Source organism: Lichtheimia ornata, assembly GCF_029851405.1.
Source record: "Lichtheimia ornata isolate CBS 291.66 chromosome Unknown scaffold00057, whole genome shotgun sequence".
In the NCBI taxonomy this organism is placed as follows: Eukaryota; Fungi; Mucoromycota; class Mucoromycetes; order Mucorales; family Lichtheimiaceae; genus Lichtheimia; species Lichtheimia ornata.
This window is the reverse complement of record NW_026695377.1, coordinates 199,097-216,812: the sequence shown is the minus strand read 5'-3', so window position 1 is coordinate 216,812 and position 17,716 is coordinate 199,097. Positions and strand designations below refer to the sequence as shown.

Here is a 17,716-nt window from a genome sequence, read left to right as displayed (position 1 = left end):
TTAGTCCTGCTTTGATGCCTCCTCTTTTCTGCCTCCGTTTTCATGCCCTGTATCAATGATGGAAGTCGCTTTGATCGCTAGCAATATGAGAAATCCATCTATGCATCGATTGCATGCAACAATGATGATGTTTTCATTGCAATGATTAAAGCATGTCTTATAATATGCCTACATTTTATTACCCTTTTCCATTCTCAGTCTCACTTGCTATAGTAATAAACGTTGTTGTGTTATGTCCCCGCTATCCAATAAATGAATCACATACAAATGAGATGCGATTGCTATGAAATCTTAGGCGCTTCGTTTAAAAACATGCAATGATGATACATGACGTCATGATAATATCACGTGCTCCATAATCGAAAACCATCTCTCAACTACTAGCAGATGAACAAAGCCACCATTGCGCCGATTACAGGCAGCCATCATAGCATTTTCGCTTTGATGAAGGAAACATGTATTATGACATGTCCACATTTTACTGCCCTCTCCCAGCCTCAGCATTATGTGTATCACGATGGTGGATGCTCCTCCAGTACCAGCTATATAATGAATGCATCATCCTATGCATAGAAAGTACTATCGAGTTTACCTGATAATCCAAGTCTGATGTCCATCTATCCCCCGATCTGCCGATCATACCCCTAAAGTAATAAAATCATGTATGGAATGGGCTACAGATGTTCATGTCCATGGTTGAATGCTGATTACTTTATCGTCATAGATCCGAGTCATTTACCTTGACAAATAAAAGCGCCATTCCTTTCTTTGTAGTATACCCTTTTCACCCATCATTGTAGCGCCTGCCAAACACTTTCCTTGTTTATCCCTACATCTACAGCCAAAGAACGCGTTTGATGTATGCTGCTTGCTGCTTGTGTAAAGAAAGCTGCAGGTCAAGCCTGTGTCCAATAAATAGCAAGGGTCAAAACAACCAGCAGATGACGAAGCTAATGTCAGCTGCTGCAATTGACATTGGTAACGAATAACGAAGCGATGGCGTACTATGAGCGCTTGTAGTTGTTGAAGTGCATGTGTGATTCCTGATTCCAAGGTTTGTCATCCAAAATGCACGCCAATAAGAGATGATGCATAATAAATCCACACCCATGTAGCCATGTACATGCTGAATGCTGCCATTTGATTGTGGTACCGCTTGTATATCCAATAACAATATGAACGATCCATCCTTTTCCTTATCCTAAAAAGAGCCATGTATAGGCGATGGTGAAAGATGGATGTACAACTACAATGAATCCAAACGCGTGTACTCGATGATGCTGCCATTTGGTTGTGGTGCCTTGAATATCCACTGCCAATCCCTTGGATCCTTCCTTATTGTTATCGTTATCCCAAGGAGAGATGGTGCAAAATGGGTTGGTGTATAATATTTAATAATCCCTACCAGTGTACCAGGTGATGCTGCTGTTGCGGTATATACACTGCCATTTTCTAATACCAATGAGCCATCCTTGTATTTATCCAAAAAAGAGCCATGTGGACGATGTCTCCAAGTGCTGTAGACATGTGTGCATAATAAATGCAATCGTGTGTACCAGGTGATGCTGCCATTTGTATATTCACTGCCAATCCATCGATCCATTCTCTCGCTCTTGCCAACGAATGATATATGAAAGCGATGATGATAGATGTCTCCAAGTGCTCGTTAGATGGCTGGATAAATTAAATCCATACACACGAACATGATGATGACACTGCTTTGTGTATCCAACTCCAAAACCTTTTGATCCTTCCTTGTCGTTATCCCAGTAAGAGATTATGCGAGGTGGGTGTATGATAAATTCAGACGCATGAACTCGGTAATGCTGCTGTTGCTGTATATTCACGTTCCCTGCCAATCCCTTTGATCCATCATTGTTCTTAACCCAAAATGAGCCATGTGGTCATGATGGTGGAATATGCGTGTATAGTATATCCACATGCATGTACATGATGATGCTGCCATTCGTATGTCCTTTGCCAATCCCAATGATCCATCCTTGTCGTTATCTCAATAAGAGACGGGTGCATGATAGATCTATACGCATGAACTCGGTGATGCTGCTGTTGTTGTATTCCCTACCAATCCTTTATCCATCTACGTCGTGAACCCAAAAACAGACATGTACTCGTGATGGCGGAAGCTGGGTGTATGATAAATCCATACCCATGTAGCTGATGATGCTTCCAGTTGTATGTCCCTTGCATTTCGTTTGATCCATCCCCTCGCTCTTGCCAACGACGGATACGTCGATGTAACCATGATAGATATCTCCAAGCGCTATTGAGGTGACCGCACCATAAATCCATGCACGTGTAGCTAACTTTCCTGCCGTTTGTATATCTGCCAATGTCAATGATCCATCTTTGCCCTTATCCCAAAAAGAGTCATGTATATGTGATAGTGGAAATGGGCGTATAATAAACCCATATGCGTATACTCAATGATACCGCCATTTGTAATCAAAATCTATTGGCCCATCCTTTTCGTAATCCCAATCAGAGGCATGTGGTCGCATCATAGTGCTGTTAAAGTGGCGGCTCTAAAATAAATCCATTCGCGTGTGCTCGATCCTCAATCATCCTGCCATTTGATTGCGGTGCCTTGTATATCCACTGATGCTGTATAACAAGGTCTCGACGATATGGTAATAGCAGGCACCAGAGTTGCTTTACAATGCAAAATCATCGTAACTTGCTCAAATTGGATCTATTCGCCTTTCGCCATTCGCAATACACCACGTGTAGCCAGCAATCAATGCAGCCTTTTGCAATGCATCACAGTGTAGCTCGCAATTCAAGCACTTGTTTGACGTATAACAAGGTCACGTTGATATGGCTGTAGCAGGCAACAGTATTACTTTTGAATGAAAAAACGTGATACCTCGCGCAAATTGGATCTACTCGCCATTCGCAATGCAACACATTGTAGCCTACAATCAACGCAATCTTTCGCTGTATAACAAGGTCACGATGATATGGCGGTGGAAGGCAAGAACGTTACTTTTCAATGTAAAACCATCGTACTTCGCTCAAATCAGATCTATTCACCATTACCAATGTACCACGTTGTAACCCCTAATCAACCCAGCATTTTGGCTATCTAACAGGGTCACGTTAATATGGAAGTAGCAGGCAATAACGCTACTCTTCATTGTAAAATCGTCATACTTCATCCAAATCAGATCTATTCGCCATTTGTAATGCATCACATTGTAGCCAGCAATTCAAGCAGTCTTTTGCTGTATAGCAAGGTCTCACTGATATTATAGTGGGAGGCAATAACGTTACTTTTCAATGAAAAAACATCATACCTCGCTCAAATTGGGTCTATTCGCCATTTGCAATGCACCACGTTGTAGCCAGTAATCATTCCAGCGTTTTGGTGTATAACAAGGTCACGATGATACGACAGCGGGAGGCAACAGCGTTACTTTCCAATGCAAAATCATCATACCTCGCTCAAATCAGATCTATACGCCATTCGCAATGCAGTACATTGTGGCCCGCAATTCGAGCAGCTGTTTGCTGAATAACAAGGTGACGTGGATATGGCAGCAGCAGGTAACAACGTTGCTTTACAATGTTAAAATGACATACCTCGCTGAAATTGGATCTATTCGCTATCGCGATGCATCGCATTGTAGCCAGCAATCAACGCGGCCTTTTGCTGTATACCAAGGCCACGATGATATGGCAGAAGCAGGCAATAACGTTGCTTTACAATGCAAAATCATGATACCTCGCTCAAATCAGCTCTATTCGCCATTCGCAATGCACTATCATCGTGGCCAAAAATCAACGCAGCCTTTGGCGTATACCAATGACACGACGATATGGTAACAGCAGGCGCCAGTGTTGCTTTTCAATGCAAAAACATCATACCACACTCAAATCAGATGTATTCGCCATTCGCAATGCACCATCATCGTAACTAGCAATCAACGCAGCTTTCTGCTCTATAACAAGATCACGTTGATATGGCAGTAGTGGGCAATAATGTTACTTTACAATGTAGAATCATCATGCTTCGCTGAATTCGGATCCATTCGCCATTCGCAATGAACCATGTAGTAGCCCGCAATTCAAGCAGCCTTTTGCTGTATAACAAGGTCACTTTCATATAGCAGTAGCAGGCACAAATGTTCCTTTTCGTTGCCAAATCATTCTACTTCGCTCAAATCGGATCTATTCGACATTCGTAATGCACCACACTGTAGCCCCCAATCAACGCAGCTTTCTGCTATATATACCAAGATCATGGTGATAGGGCAGTAGCAGGCAACTATGCTACTTTTCACTGTAAAATCATCTTACTTCGCTCAAATCAGATCTATTTACTATTCGCAATGTACCATATTGTAGCACCGACTCAACGCAGTATTTTGCAGTACAACAAGGACACGGTGGTATGGCAGAAGCAAGCAATAACGTTGCGTTACAATGCAAAATCATCGTACCTTGCTCAAACTGGATCTAATCGCCATTCGCAATGCGCGACGTTGTAAGTCGCAATCGACGCAGGTCTTTTTGCTGTATAAAAATGCCACGATGATATGGCAGTAGCGGGCACCAATGTTGCTTTACAACGTTAAATCATCATACCTCACTCAAAGCAGATCTATTCCCTATTCGCAATGCGCTACGTTGGAGCCCGTAATTCAAGCAGCCTTTTGGCGTATACGAATGCCACGTTGATATGGCAGTACCAGGCAAACAACGTTACTTTTCAATGCGAAATCATGACACCTCGCTCAAATCAGATCTATTCGCCATTCGCAATGCACCACATATAGCCTGCAGCCTTTTGTTGTATAAAAAGGTCATATTGATATGGCAATAACAGGCACGAATGGTGCTTTACAAAGTAAAATCATCCTTCCTCGCTCAAATCGGATCTCTTCGCCATTCGCAATACATCACATTGTGGCCCGCAATCCAAGCACTCGTTTGACGTATAACAAGGTCACATTGATATGGCAGTAGCAAGCACGAATGTCGCTTTACAATGTTAAATCACCACACCTCGCTCAAATTGGATCTATTCACCTTTCGCAATATACCACATCGTAGCCTGCCATTCAAGCAGTCTTTTGCTATATAACAAGATCATGTTCATATGGCAGTAGTGGGCAATAATGCTACTTTACAATATAAAATCATCATAGCTCCCTCAAATCGGATCTATTCGCAATTCGCAATGCACCACGTTGTAGCCCCCAATCAACGCAGCCTTTTGGCTATATAACAAGGTGGCATTGATATGGCAGTAGCTGGCAATAATGTTACTTTTCATTGTGAAGTCATCATACTTCGCCCAAATCAGGCCAATTCGCCATTGGCAATGCACCACGCTGTAGCCCCCAATTAACGTAGCCTTTTGGCTATCTAACAAGGCCACGTTAATATGAAAGTAGCAGGCAATAACGTTACTTTTCATGTGAAAATCGTCATACTTCGCCCAAATCAGATCTATTCCCCATTCGCAATGTACCACGTTGTAGCCAGCAATCTATGCAGTCTTTTGCTGTATACCAAGGTCACGTTGATATGACAGGAGGAGGCGACAAAGTTACTTTTCAATGAAAAATCATCATACATCGATCAAATTGGATCTATACGCCATTCGCAATGCACCACATTGTAGCCAGCAACCTGAGCAACCTTTTGCTGTATAACAAGATCTCGATGATATGACAGTGGGAGGCAATAACGTTACTTTTCGACTTTTCGTTGTAAACCATCATACGTCGCTCAAATTGTATCTATTCGCCATTAGCAATGCACTACGTTGTAGCCCGCTTTCAACGCAGTCTTTTGCTGTATTCCAAGGTCACGTTGATATGGCAGTAGCAGGCACGATTGTCGCTTTACAATGTTAAACCATCATACCTAGCTCAAATTGGATCTCTTCGCCATTCGCGATGCATCACAATGTAGCTCGCAATTCATGCAGGCTTTTGACGTATAACAAGGGCGACGATTATGTGACAGTGAGAGGCACCAATGTTGTTTTACAATGGAAAAACATCATACTTTGCTCCAATTGCATCTATTCGCCATTTGCGATGCATGACACTGTGGCACCGGATTCAAGCAGTCTTTTGCTGTATACCACGATCACGTTGATATGGCAATAGCAGGCATGAATGTTGCTTTACAATGCAAAATCTACATACCTCGGTTAAATTGGATCTATTCGCCATTGGCGATGCATAGCAATTGTATCCCGCAATTCAGCCAGTGTTTCGGCGTATACCAAGGTCACCTTCATATGGCAGAAGCAGGCAATAACGTTGCTTTACAACGGAAAATCATCATACCTTGCTCAAATTGGTTCTATTCGCCATTCGCAATGCATCATATTGTAGCCTGCAATCCACGCAGCCTTTAGGTTTATAACATTGTCTCGATGATATGGCAATAGCAGGCGCCAATGGTGCTTTACGATGTAAAATCATCATACCTCGCTCAAATAAGATCTATTTGCCGTTCACAATGAATCACATTGTGGTCCACAATTCAAGCAGTCTTTTGGCGTATGGCAAGAGGCAAGGTCACGTTGATATGGAAATAGCGAATGGCGAATAGATGCGATTTGAGCGAGTTAGGATGATTTTCCGTTGTAAAGCAACGTTATTGCCTGCTTCTGCCATATGAAGGTGACCTTGGTATACGCCGAAACACTGGCTGAATTGCGGGATACAATTGCTATGCATCGCCAATGGCGAATAGATCCAATTTAACCGAGGTATGTAGATTTTGCATTGTAAAGCAACATTCATGCCTGCTATTGCCATATCAACGTGATCGTGGTATACAGCAAAAGACTGCTTGAATCCGGTGCCACAGTGTCATGCATCGCAAATGGCGAATAGATGCAATTGGAGCAAAGTATGATGTTTTTCCATTGTAAAACATTGGTGCCTCTCACCATCATGTCATCGTTACCTTGTTATAAAACCAAAGACTGCGTTGGTTGCTGGCGACCATGTGGTACATTGCGAATGGCGGATAGATCCAATTTGCGCAAGGTATGATGGTTTTACATTGTAAGGCAACATTGGTGCCTGCTGCTGCCATATCGACGTGATTTTGGTATTCAGCGAAAGACTGCGTCGATTGCTGGCTACAATCTGATGCATTGCGAATGGCGAATAGATCTGATTTGGGCGACGTATGATGTTTTTACAATGAAAAGTAACGTTATTGCCTGCTACTTCCATATCAACGTGACCTTAGTAGATAGCCAAAAGGCTGCGTTGATTGCTGGCTACAAAGTGGTACATTGAGAATGGCGAATAGATCTGATTTAGGCGACGTACGATGTTTTTACAATGAAGAGTAACATTATTGTCTGCTTTTGCCATATCAACGTGACCTTGGTATACAGCAAAAGATTGCGTTGATTGCTGGCTACGATGATGGTGCATTGCGAATGGCGAATAGATCCGATTTGAGCGAAGTATGATGATTTTGCGTTGAGAAACAATATTGGTGCCTGCTACCGCCATATCAACGTGGCATTTGTATCCGCCAAGAGACTGCTTTGATTGCTGGCTACAACGTGGTGCATTGCGAATGGCGACTAGATCCAATTTGAGCGACGTATGATGTTTTTACAATGAAAAGTAACGTTATTGTCTGCTTCTGCCATGTCAACGTGACCTTGTTATATAGCAGAAAGCTTCGTTGAATCGGGGCTACAACGTGCTTCATTGCGAAAGGTGAATAGATCCAATTTGAGCGAGGTATGATGATTTTTCAATGAAAAGTAAGGCTGGTGTCTGCTACTGTCATATCATCGTGACCTTGGTATACAGCAAACGACTGCGTTGATTGCTGGCTACAATGGGGTGGTGCATCCCGATTCGCGAATAGATCTTATATGAGCGAGGTATGATGATTTCGCTTTGAAAAGTAACGTTGTTGCCTGCTACTGCCATATCATCGTGTCATTGTTATACGCCAAAAGCTGCGTTGATTGTTGGCTATGATGATAGTGCATTGCGAATGACGAATAGATCCAATTTGAGCGAAGTATGATGATTTTTCATTGAAAAGCATCATTGGTGCCTGCTAATGCCATATCAACGTGACTTTGGTATACAGCAAAAGACTGCTTGAATTGCGGGCTACAATGTGATGCATCGCGAATGGCGAATAGATCTGATTTGGGCGAAGTATGATGATTTTACATTGAAAGTAGAGTTATTGCCTGGCACTGCCATATCATCGTTACCTTGCTATACAGCAGAAAGCTACGTTCATCTGTGGCTACAACGTGGTGCATTGGGAATGGTGTATAGATCCATTTGATCGAGGTATAATGATTTTGCAATGGAGAGTAACATGGTTGCCTGATACTGCCATATCGTCGAGACCTTGTTATATAGCCAAAAGGCTGCGTTGATTAGGGGTTACAACGTGGTACACGGGTAATGGTGAATAGATTCGAATTGGGCAAAGCATGATAATTTTGCATTGAAAACTAGCGTTATTGCCTGGCACTGCCATATCATCGACACCGTGTTATATAGCAAAAGATTGCTTGAATTGCGGCGGGCTACAACGTGGGTCATTGCGAATGTCGAATACATCCGATTTGAGCGAAGTACGATGATTTGACAAGGAAAAGGAACATTTATGCCTGCTACTGCCATATCATCGTGACCTTGGTATACAGTAAAAGACTGCATTGATTGTTGTCTACGATGGTGGTGCATTGCGAATGACGAATAGATCCAATTTGGGCGAGGTATGTTGATTTTACATCGAAAAGTAACCCTTGTGCCCGCTACTGCCATATCATTGTGGCATTTCTATACAGCAAAAAGACTGCGTTGAATTGCAGGCTACAACATGGTGCATCGAGAATGGCGAGTAAATCCAATTTGAGCGAAGTAAGATGATTTTACAATGAAAAGTAACATGGTTGCCTGCTACTGCCCTATCAACGTGATCTTGATATATATAGCAGAACGCTGCGTTGATTGGGGGCTACAACGTGGTGCATTGCGAATTGCGTATAGATCCGATTTGGGCGAGGTATGATGATTTTATATTGTAAAGTAGCATTATTGCCCACTACTGCCATATGAACATGATCTTGTTATATAGCAGAAGACTGCTTGAATGGCAGGCTACGATGTGATACATTGCGAAAGGTGAATAGATCCATTTTGTGCGAGGTATGATGATTTTTCAATGAAAAGTAAGGCTGGTGCCTGCTACTGTCATATCACCGTGACCTTGTTATACAGCAAAAGACTGCGTTGAATTGCGGGCAACAACGTGGTGCATTGAGAATGGCGAATAGATCCAATTTGAGCGACGTATGGTGATTTTACAATGAAAAGTAACATGGTTGCCTGCTGCTGCCATATCAACGTGACGTTGTTATACGCCAAACGGCTGCGTTGAATTGCGGGCTACAGTGTGGTGCATTGCGAATGGCGAATAGATCTGGTTTGATCGAGGTATAATGATTTTGCATTGAAAAGTAACTTTGTCGCCTCCTCCAACGTGACCTTGGTATAAAGCAAAAGACTGCGTAGATTGCTGGCCACAATGTGATGCATTGCGAATGGCAAATGGATCCGATTTGAGTGAGGTATAATGATTTTGCATTGAAAAGCAACATTGGTACCTCATGTTGCCACATCATCGTGGCCTTGTTATATAGCATAAAGCTGCGTTGATTAGCGGCTACAATGCGGTGCATTGCGAATGTCGAATACACCCGATTTGAGCGAAGTAGGATGATTTGACAACGAAAAGGAACATTTGTGTCTGCTACTGCCATATCAACGTGACCTTGTTATATGCCAAAAGACGGCTTGAATTGCGGGCTACAACGTGATTCATTGCGAAAGGTGTGTAGATCTGATTTTAGCGAGGTATGATGATTTCACAATGAAAAGTAACATGGTTGCCTGCTACTGCCAAATTAACGTGACCTTGTTAGATAGCCAAAAGACTGCGTTGATTGGGGGCTACAACGTGGTGCATTGCGAATGGCAAATAGATCCAATTGGAGCGAGGTATGATGTTTTTGCATTGAAACGTAACGTTGCTGCCTGCTACTGTCATATTAACGTGGCCTTGGTATACAGCAGAACGCTGTCTCGATTGCTGGCTACGATGGTGGTGCATTGCGAATGGCGAATAGATTCAATTTGAGCCAGGTATGATGATTTTGCATTGAAAAGCGACATTGGTGCCTGCTTTTGCCATATCAACGTGACCTTGGTATACAGCAAAAGATTGCGTTGATTGCTGGCTACGATGATGGTGCATTGCGAATGGCGAATTAATCCGATTTGCGCGAGGTATGATGTTTTTACTTTGTAAAGCACCATTCGTGCCTCTCACTGTCATATAATCGAGGCCTTGGTATACGCCAAAAGACTGCTTGAATCGCGGGCTACAAGGAGACACTTTCATCGCGACACTTTCATCGCGACATCATCGCGACATCCTTTCCCGGGGCGATTCTGATATTAGTTGCCTTATCCTATCCTCTTTTTGCATGTATGTAAGTCCTTCTCGTCCGAAACCATGAAAAGGGAATCCAGACTATGGTAGCGTTCGGTCATTACCTTCATAATACAACTCACCGGATTACTGCTTGCCCCTTGGTATATAATGGCATCACCCTACATAGATCATTCTCGTCTACCATCGACTGGTTCTCATTCCTTTCGTCAGATAATACCTTAGTTGCTATCGTAAAGAAGAGAGAATGTGGCTGCCGTGGATATTTTGTACAAAGCCAAGAACCATAGACAGATGGAAGTACTCCTTTAATGTAGAACTAAAGGAGTACTTCCATCTGTCTATGGTTCTTGGATTTGTACAAAACATGCAAGGTAGACATGCGCCCTGGTGGTATCCGATCCTGCCACCCGATTGTGCTGTGTTTCGAGCAGATGTATACCTTGTTAGCATCCTAGTGACAATGTCGCATTTTCAATTCTGCGTCAACCCGTGGTGTAATACCATGCAACCAGTAATCAGTAAGAGACCCATAGACAACGATCCATGCAAATACGTCGTTCTTAATGAATTGCATTGTATCAGGGTCAAGTTGACAACGTTAGCAAAGAGTTGCGGCTCTGTTCATCCACCTTAAGCCTCTTGTCAAAATTCACCTTGCTAATATCTCGCTGAAGCTCTGTCCCGTATACAATGGATCCCATAAAGTAAACCAGTGCTTGATATCCACCAACAGTGTATGTCATATGGCAATGCTGCTGCTGTAGTCATCCATTCAATGACTGAGTTCTCCATATCCAGATGACCAAGACGTTTTGCGAGTAAATCAGTGGCTTGCCATAGTCATTCATTTCAATAGCTCTTGTCATCCATATCCATCATATCGTTGCTGCAAGCGACACGTATACAAGAACGGACCACGTGAATAAAGACGTTGTATTCTCTGTCCGGTGCAAGTTGACAAAGTTAGCAATTGCTGGCAGCTTTAATGGTGTATAATTTTTATGCTACTACCTTGCCAATCCCTTGTGACAAAGATGCACGTGCCCATTTACAAGGGTAAAAGATATGGGTGCCGACCGATCCTTATCTCTTCTTCATACGATAACTTCTTTTTCCATCGTCAGTGTTCAAGCCAAGAAAAGACTACAAAAATATTGCCCATGTCCATTATCTTTGTGTTTTGTCATCCATAGCTACGTTACGTACCTGATTCAAAATGATTCTGTAAACCTCACGAGCAATAAACCATACATGTCACTATAAAACATTGGCCTGTGGATAAATAGAAACCATCGGCACCAATCTTCGTCCCTTTTCCCATTCGCTGTAACTAATAGCTCAACACGGGCTGTGTTGGACTTGTATATGGCATTCAAAAGCTGCTGCTATCACCACGGTCATGAATGATTTCAACAAGTGAGTCGCCACCGCAAGCAGCCTTTGATCAAGATTGCGCTATGGATAGCCCGCTTTATGCAAGTTACTTGCCGCCATCATTGCTTCTGATGTAAATGATCCACAACTGCAACCAGGCTATGCGCAAGATTGCACAATGAATGACCACCAGAGAGTCGATTTCATTCTTTCTACGTACCTTACACTATACAGCCACACTGCACCTGATGCAAACAACCCAAGGAAGCGATCCATAGCCCTGCCCATCCTATTTCCAATAGCTTATAGTCTCAATTCCCCCCAAATTTTACCTTTGGCCTTCCATATATTGTAATCACAATTAATCGAAGCAAATGATACCAGAGCACCGTGCACACCCGCGTATTGTTGGCCCCATGTGCATTCCACCAACAAAGATATGATCAATGTAGTGTCCTCATCCACAGCATGTTGTCGATACTCACCATGCTTCACGAGACTGCTGCTTGCATTCTGTATAGTAGTTGATTGAATATACTCATGGGGACGTCAAGTCGGCTATCGTGTATGCGTCACCACACTGCATTGTCGATCACCCCATCCATCTCTTTCTGAAGCTTCCTTTGTTGTACCAAGCCTACCCACGCATACATTGCAAGAGATTTAGTAACATACCGTATTTTGAATCAAGTAAGAATACTCTGTTTAAATGCTGTGAGTGTGAATGAGACCCAATACAAAGTTGCTAATCCAATGCAATTCTTGTGATCCATCGTCATTGTGGCATAGGAACGATTAGCAGGATAGAATAATACCGAGAAAGCACCATTAGATGCAATCATCAGCAAAAAGGGATCCAACATGTACGATCACACCTTTTATTTCTCTTGGGTGTCGGCTTTCAATGATCACACCAAGGCACGGTGGGTGGATGAGCAAGGGATATTTTGACATGTGTTGGGGCAACTACAACAAGAGATTTTTACATCACGATCATGCGTGCAATGCTCTATGTTATTGGATCTAATGGCCATGGATGTGTACACGCGATGCAAAGGATAGCAAGGAACACGGATATCCGCCACGTACCATTGCGGAACATGCAAGGTCGCTTGTTTATGCAGTTGGGACGAGCGAAATTCGGGTTATCGGGCGTTGATTGTATCACCAAGCACAATGAAACGTCGTTACTTTTTTGCACAGATCAAGGTTCATTCGCGTTAGAAATGTCTGTCGCCGGGAGTTGTAGGACATTAGTGGATACCAATCTATATGAAGGTATAGGGTGCCTCAAAAAATATGCATGTCCAGCATCTCATTCATCCAATTCTCCTCCAACCGCATTCGTTTCGCAGTGACCTGGGATGAAATGGATTTGACTATCGACCCAAAAACGACGACGCAACGCTTTTCAATAGGCAAGTGATTGAAGGATCTCTTGCTTCCTATTAATTCGACTTGTAAGGCTGTTATTATTAGGATGCTCTGATAATCATCACCGTGTGCTATGCAACAAGATAGCTTTGATACCCATCGTGTTGTTCGAAATGTTGAACGGGTGACCTTGACTTGGTATAAGTACGCATACTTTATTGATAACCTCTGCTTTACATGGTTCTTGAGCTTATTCTCTATCATGGATTTCGGTTGCATGCAATTGTTTGACAAGGTTGCACTTACCATATTGATGGGAGGAATATCCAAAACGTGGCATTACCTTACTTCTAATACTGCTTACTCAGGTATTTGCTTTATTCACGCTGTGAAGATTTGTCGTATTAACACTACCCCTTTATAGTTCCATCCCTAATCACTCTGGTTGATACGCAGCATTCAGCTACGAGGTAAGCAGAAGATCTCATTATACCACACACCCACTGTTGACTGTTTTTTACATGGGTTCTTGTGTATTGCACATGCTTCTTTAAAGAAAGGGGTTGGTAAGGTAAGCACAAGGAAAAAGACAGATGATGCAAGCTACATGTAATTCTTGGCGTTTTGGACTTGCATTGGATATAGAATACAACATCTTTATTTACATGGGACATCCTATATTAATCTCGAGCAGCAGAAGCAGTAAAGTGGGCATCAAGGAAGAAAGCTATTGGGATGCAGAGGACAATGGCATGTCACTGATTCACTTGAGTAATATCTTGGTCTCGTGGATATGGAGAATCAACCATTGGATGGGTGACTACAGCAGCAACATTACCAGGATGAAGTCGCCGTTGATGGATGTGAAGCATGTTTTATCGATCCTTTTTTGGGGGGACGATCCATTGTATATGAGAAGGAGGTTCAACGAAGTATTGGCAATGTAAATATTGTCAAGACGTACTGCGTGGATGACTCGAGCTGGAAACATTTGCTAACGCTGTCAACTTGGCCTGATATAGAATACACTTTACCAGCACCACTCTATTCATATGGGTCGCTTACTTGATTACTGGTTACACGGCATTACACAACCGATTTAGCCCAATGTTAATAAAATCAACAATGGTGAACAAGCTACATTATCTGAAAAAAGGCATGAGGATTAGCTGATGTTTGACATGAAGGTTATATAGGGGGTGACGCCATTATTAATCAAGAGTACAACATCGATCAGATGAGCTTCATAATCAAGGCGATGAAGGAATTGTGTCGTTCATATTCAAGGATGAGGCACGAGAACGATGTACATGAATGCAAAAGAAGGATAGAATAAGGCAAGTGATATCATAATGGTAGTAGAAATGGATATAGGTCAAAGCAAACTGGCTTATTGATTACATGCGAATGTTACAGATAGCTCATTTCTCTCGAATGCAATTAAGGAAGGCACAAAGCAGCATATTTTAAGACAATTTTTTTAATTCATAGAGTCACTAGATTGATTGCTATTAGTACTGGTGGTACTCTGAAGCTGGTTGGTAACACAATAAGTGGGTACATGGGTGATTCAAGCGAGCACCTATCATTGATATGAGCAGGCTGGTAAGCTATCATTCAAGGGTTCAGAGCATCTAGGCTTGCATCATGCCCTGGTACGTATATGGATTGTGGGATACAACATACAACCGCGAGCGGTGTTGTGAGTCAAATCACAAGCAATACTTGTTTTACGACCAAAGAGAGAAAGATAAGGGGCGCAAGAAAAAACGACAAAGGTCAATGAATGCTGCAGCCCTAAATGATGCATTATCAGCAAAAGACGCAGCGAATCCAACGCCATCGTAGGGAGCAGCAGCAGTGACTCGATCGTCGTCCACAAATCAACATTCACCTTCTTCATCATCCGAACATCGATAGAGAGCATCCACTTCATCAAGTCATTGATTCTCTTTATCGAGATCATCATCTTCATCGTCACGATGTCGTCGTTTACAATCATCCCAAATTGAATCATCCATATACGATAGACTCATATTTTGTGCTGCTTTATTACTTTATTTTTTATCCCTATTCACCAGACAGACCTCTTCAAACTTCTTGTAAACCTCTTGTAAACCTCATGCTGTCATGCAGACCTCTTGTAAGCCTCGTGAAGACCTCCGTAGACCTCTTCAAACCTCATGCAGACGTCTTGAAGACCTCTTGAAGATTTCCGTGGACCTCTTCGGGTCTTATACAGTCCTCAGCAGACTTCAGCAGACCCCTTGTAGACCTCTTCAGACCTCTTGTAAACCTCTTCAGACCTCTTCGGATCACATACAGACCTCTGCAGACTTCTTGTAGACCTCTTGTAAACCTCTTCAGACCTATTCGGATCACATACAGACCTCAGCAAACATCAGCAGACCTCTTGTAGACCTCTTCAGACCTCTTGTAAACCTCTTCAGACATCCTCACACCTCCTCACACCTCTTCAGACCTCTTGTTAACCTCTTGAAGACCTCCATCGACCTCCAAATTTTACCTTTGTCCTTCCATATATCGTAATCACCATTAATCGAAGCAAATGATACCAGAGCATTGTGCACACCCGCGTATTGTGGGCCCCTTGTGCATTCCATCAACAAAGATATGATCAATGCAATGTTCTCATCCACAGCATGTTGTCGATACTCTCCATCAAAGTGTCTCCAAACTTGCTTGTATGCTGTATAGTGGTTGATTGAATACAATGAGTGTTGGTGGTGTATGCATCGCTACACTGCATTGTCGAGCTTTCCATCCATCTCATTCTGCAGCTTCTGTTGTTGTATCAAGCCAAAGCACGCATACATTGCAAGGAATCCAGTAACATACTGCATTTTGAACCAGATAAGAACACTTTTTTAAATCGACATCATATACGTTGACTTACATGGTATGCCTTTACTTCTTCAAGTACACTATACTACATATCCAGTCGTTTGAATATCCGTATAGTTGATCCTTGACAAACTCATAATGATATCGCCGGCCATTGGGATGTCTTTTCAACGTACTCATTAACACCATTATTGTAGTCTATGCATAATATTTGCTCTTACCTGGCTAGAGTTCGTTGTAGTGAATTTATATAGAATGAATTGCCCGTAGAAAGTCGACTGTGGGCTGTTTTGCTGCGCCAAGCTATCCTGATCGACAATAGCGGGTGCAGAAAAAGAAGTGTATTCCCGATGTACCTGGTGCCTGTTTTCCATGCACATATGAAGTATGATCATGCTCGCCGATGATAGGCCATCCATCGTTGCCCTTTGAAATTGGTTGATGAAAAAGTAGATGGCTAATCACCAATACGACGCTGTTGCAATTTTATGCGTAACGCTGTTGGAAATATCCCCCAAAAATATCCTTTTGAAAGAGAGTTACCAGCATCCGGTTTCATTTACATCTAGCCCTTTGTTCTTACCATCGTAGAATTATGGCAGAGGTCCAAAATGGATACGTATACATGGCTCAAGGATGTGCTGATAGTTTGTGATGCGACGTTGCGATGATCTTGATGTCCAGACTTATGACGAATATCCATCATGGCTGCCACCCTTAACATCGACGCCTTGTTATTGTTCATGCCTTGGTGGAGCTCGAATGTCGTATAGAATGCATTGTTGTGGAGTGCACTTACACCTTGTGGAATGATGCTGCTATAAACTATATCCATTGATGCCATTCTTTAGTATGCTGCTTATAGTAGTACACACGCTCTCCTGCCCCGTATCTTTTTGACATTAGCAATGACGGATACATAGCTTGTATTTGTAATGCTAAATTGTTGAACGATACTGGTTGTTCGTTGACATGGAGATCGATCATGCTGTTGTGTGTAGCAAACACCAATGTTGAAAAGAGGCCTTTAATAGCTTGTTTGTGGTCCACATGATTTGATTGTTCTTGTCTGCATGAACCATGTAAACGGCATGAACAATAAACAGCTCATCCACAACCTTGGTACATGTTGATCACCCACGCAGCGCTGATGAGAAAGACTGCTTGAATTGCGGGCTACAATGTGATGCATTGCGAAATGGCAAAAATGGATCCAATTTGAGCGAGGTATGATGATTTTGCATTGTAAAGCAACGTCGGTGCCTGCTATTGCCATATCAACGTGACCTTGGTATACGCCAAAAGACTGCGTCGATTACTAGCTACGATGGTGGTGCATTGCGAATGGCAAATTGATCTGATTTGAGGGTGGTATGATGATTTTGCATTGTAAATCAACATTGGTGCCTGCTTATACAATATCATCGTGACCTTGGTATACGCCAAAAGACTACGTTGATTGCTGGCTACAACGTGGTGCATTGTGAATGGCGAATAGATCTGATTTGGGCGAAGTATCATGATTTTGCATTGAAAAGCAACATTGGTGCCTGCTGTTGCCATATCATCGTGTCATTGGTATTCAGCGAAAGACTGCGTTGAT

The 17,716-nt window shown here is 42.6% G+C and overlaps 1 protein-coding gene across 1 annotated transcript; it reads left to right on the top strand.

The window, feature by feature from the left end:
- Positions 1-3,489: 3,489 nt before the first annotated feature.
- Positions 3,490-3,843, top strand: O0I10_009653 (uncharacterized protein; the record flags this gene model as incomplete). Its single annotated transcript, XM_058489640.1, has 1 exon — positions 3,490-3,843. One exon carries the CDS (start codon positions 3,490-3,492, stop codon positions 3,841-3,843), a length of 354 nt encoding a protein of 117 aa, XP_058339676.1.
- Between the last annotated feature and the right edge of the window lie 13,873 nt (positions 3,844-17,716).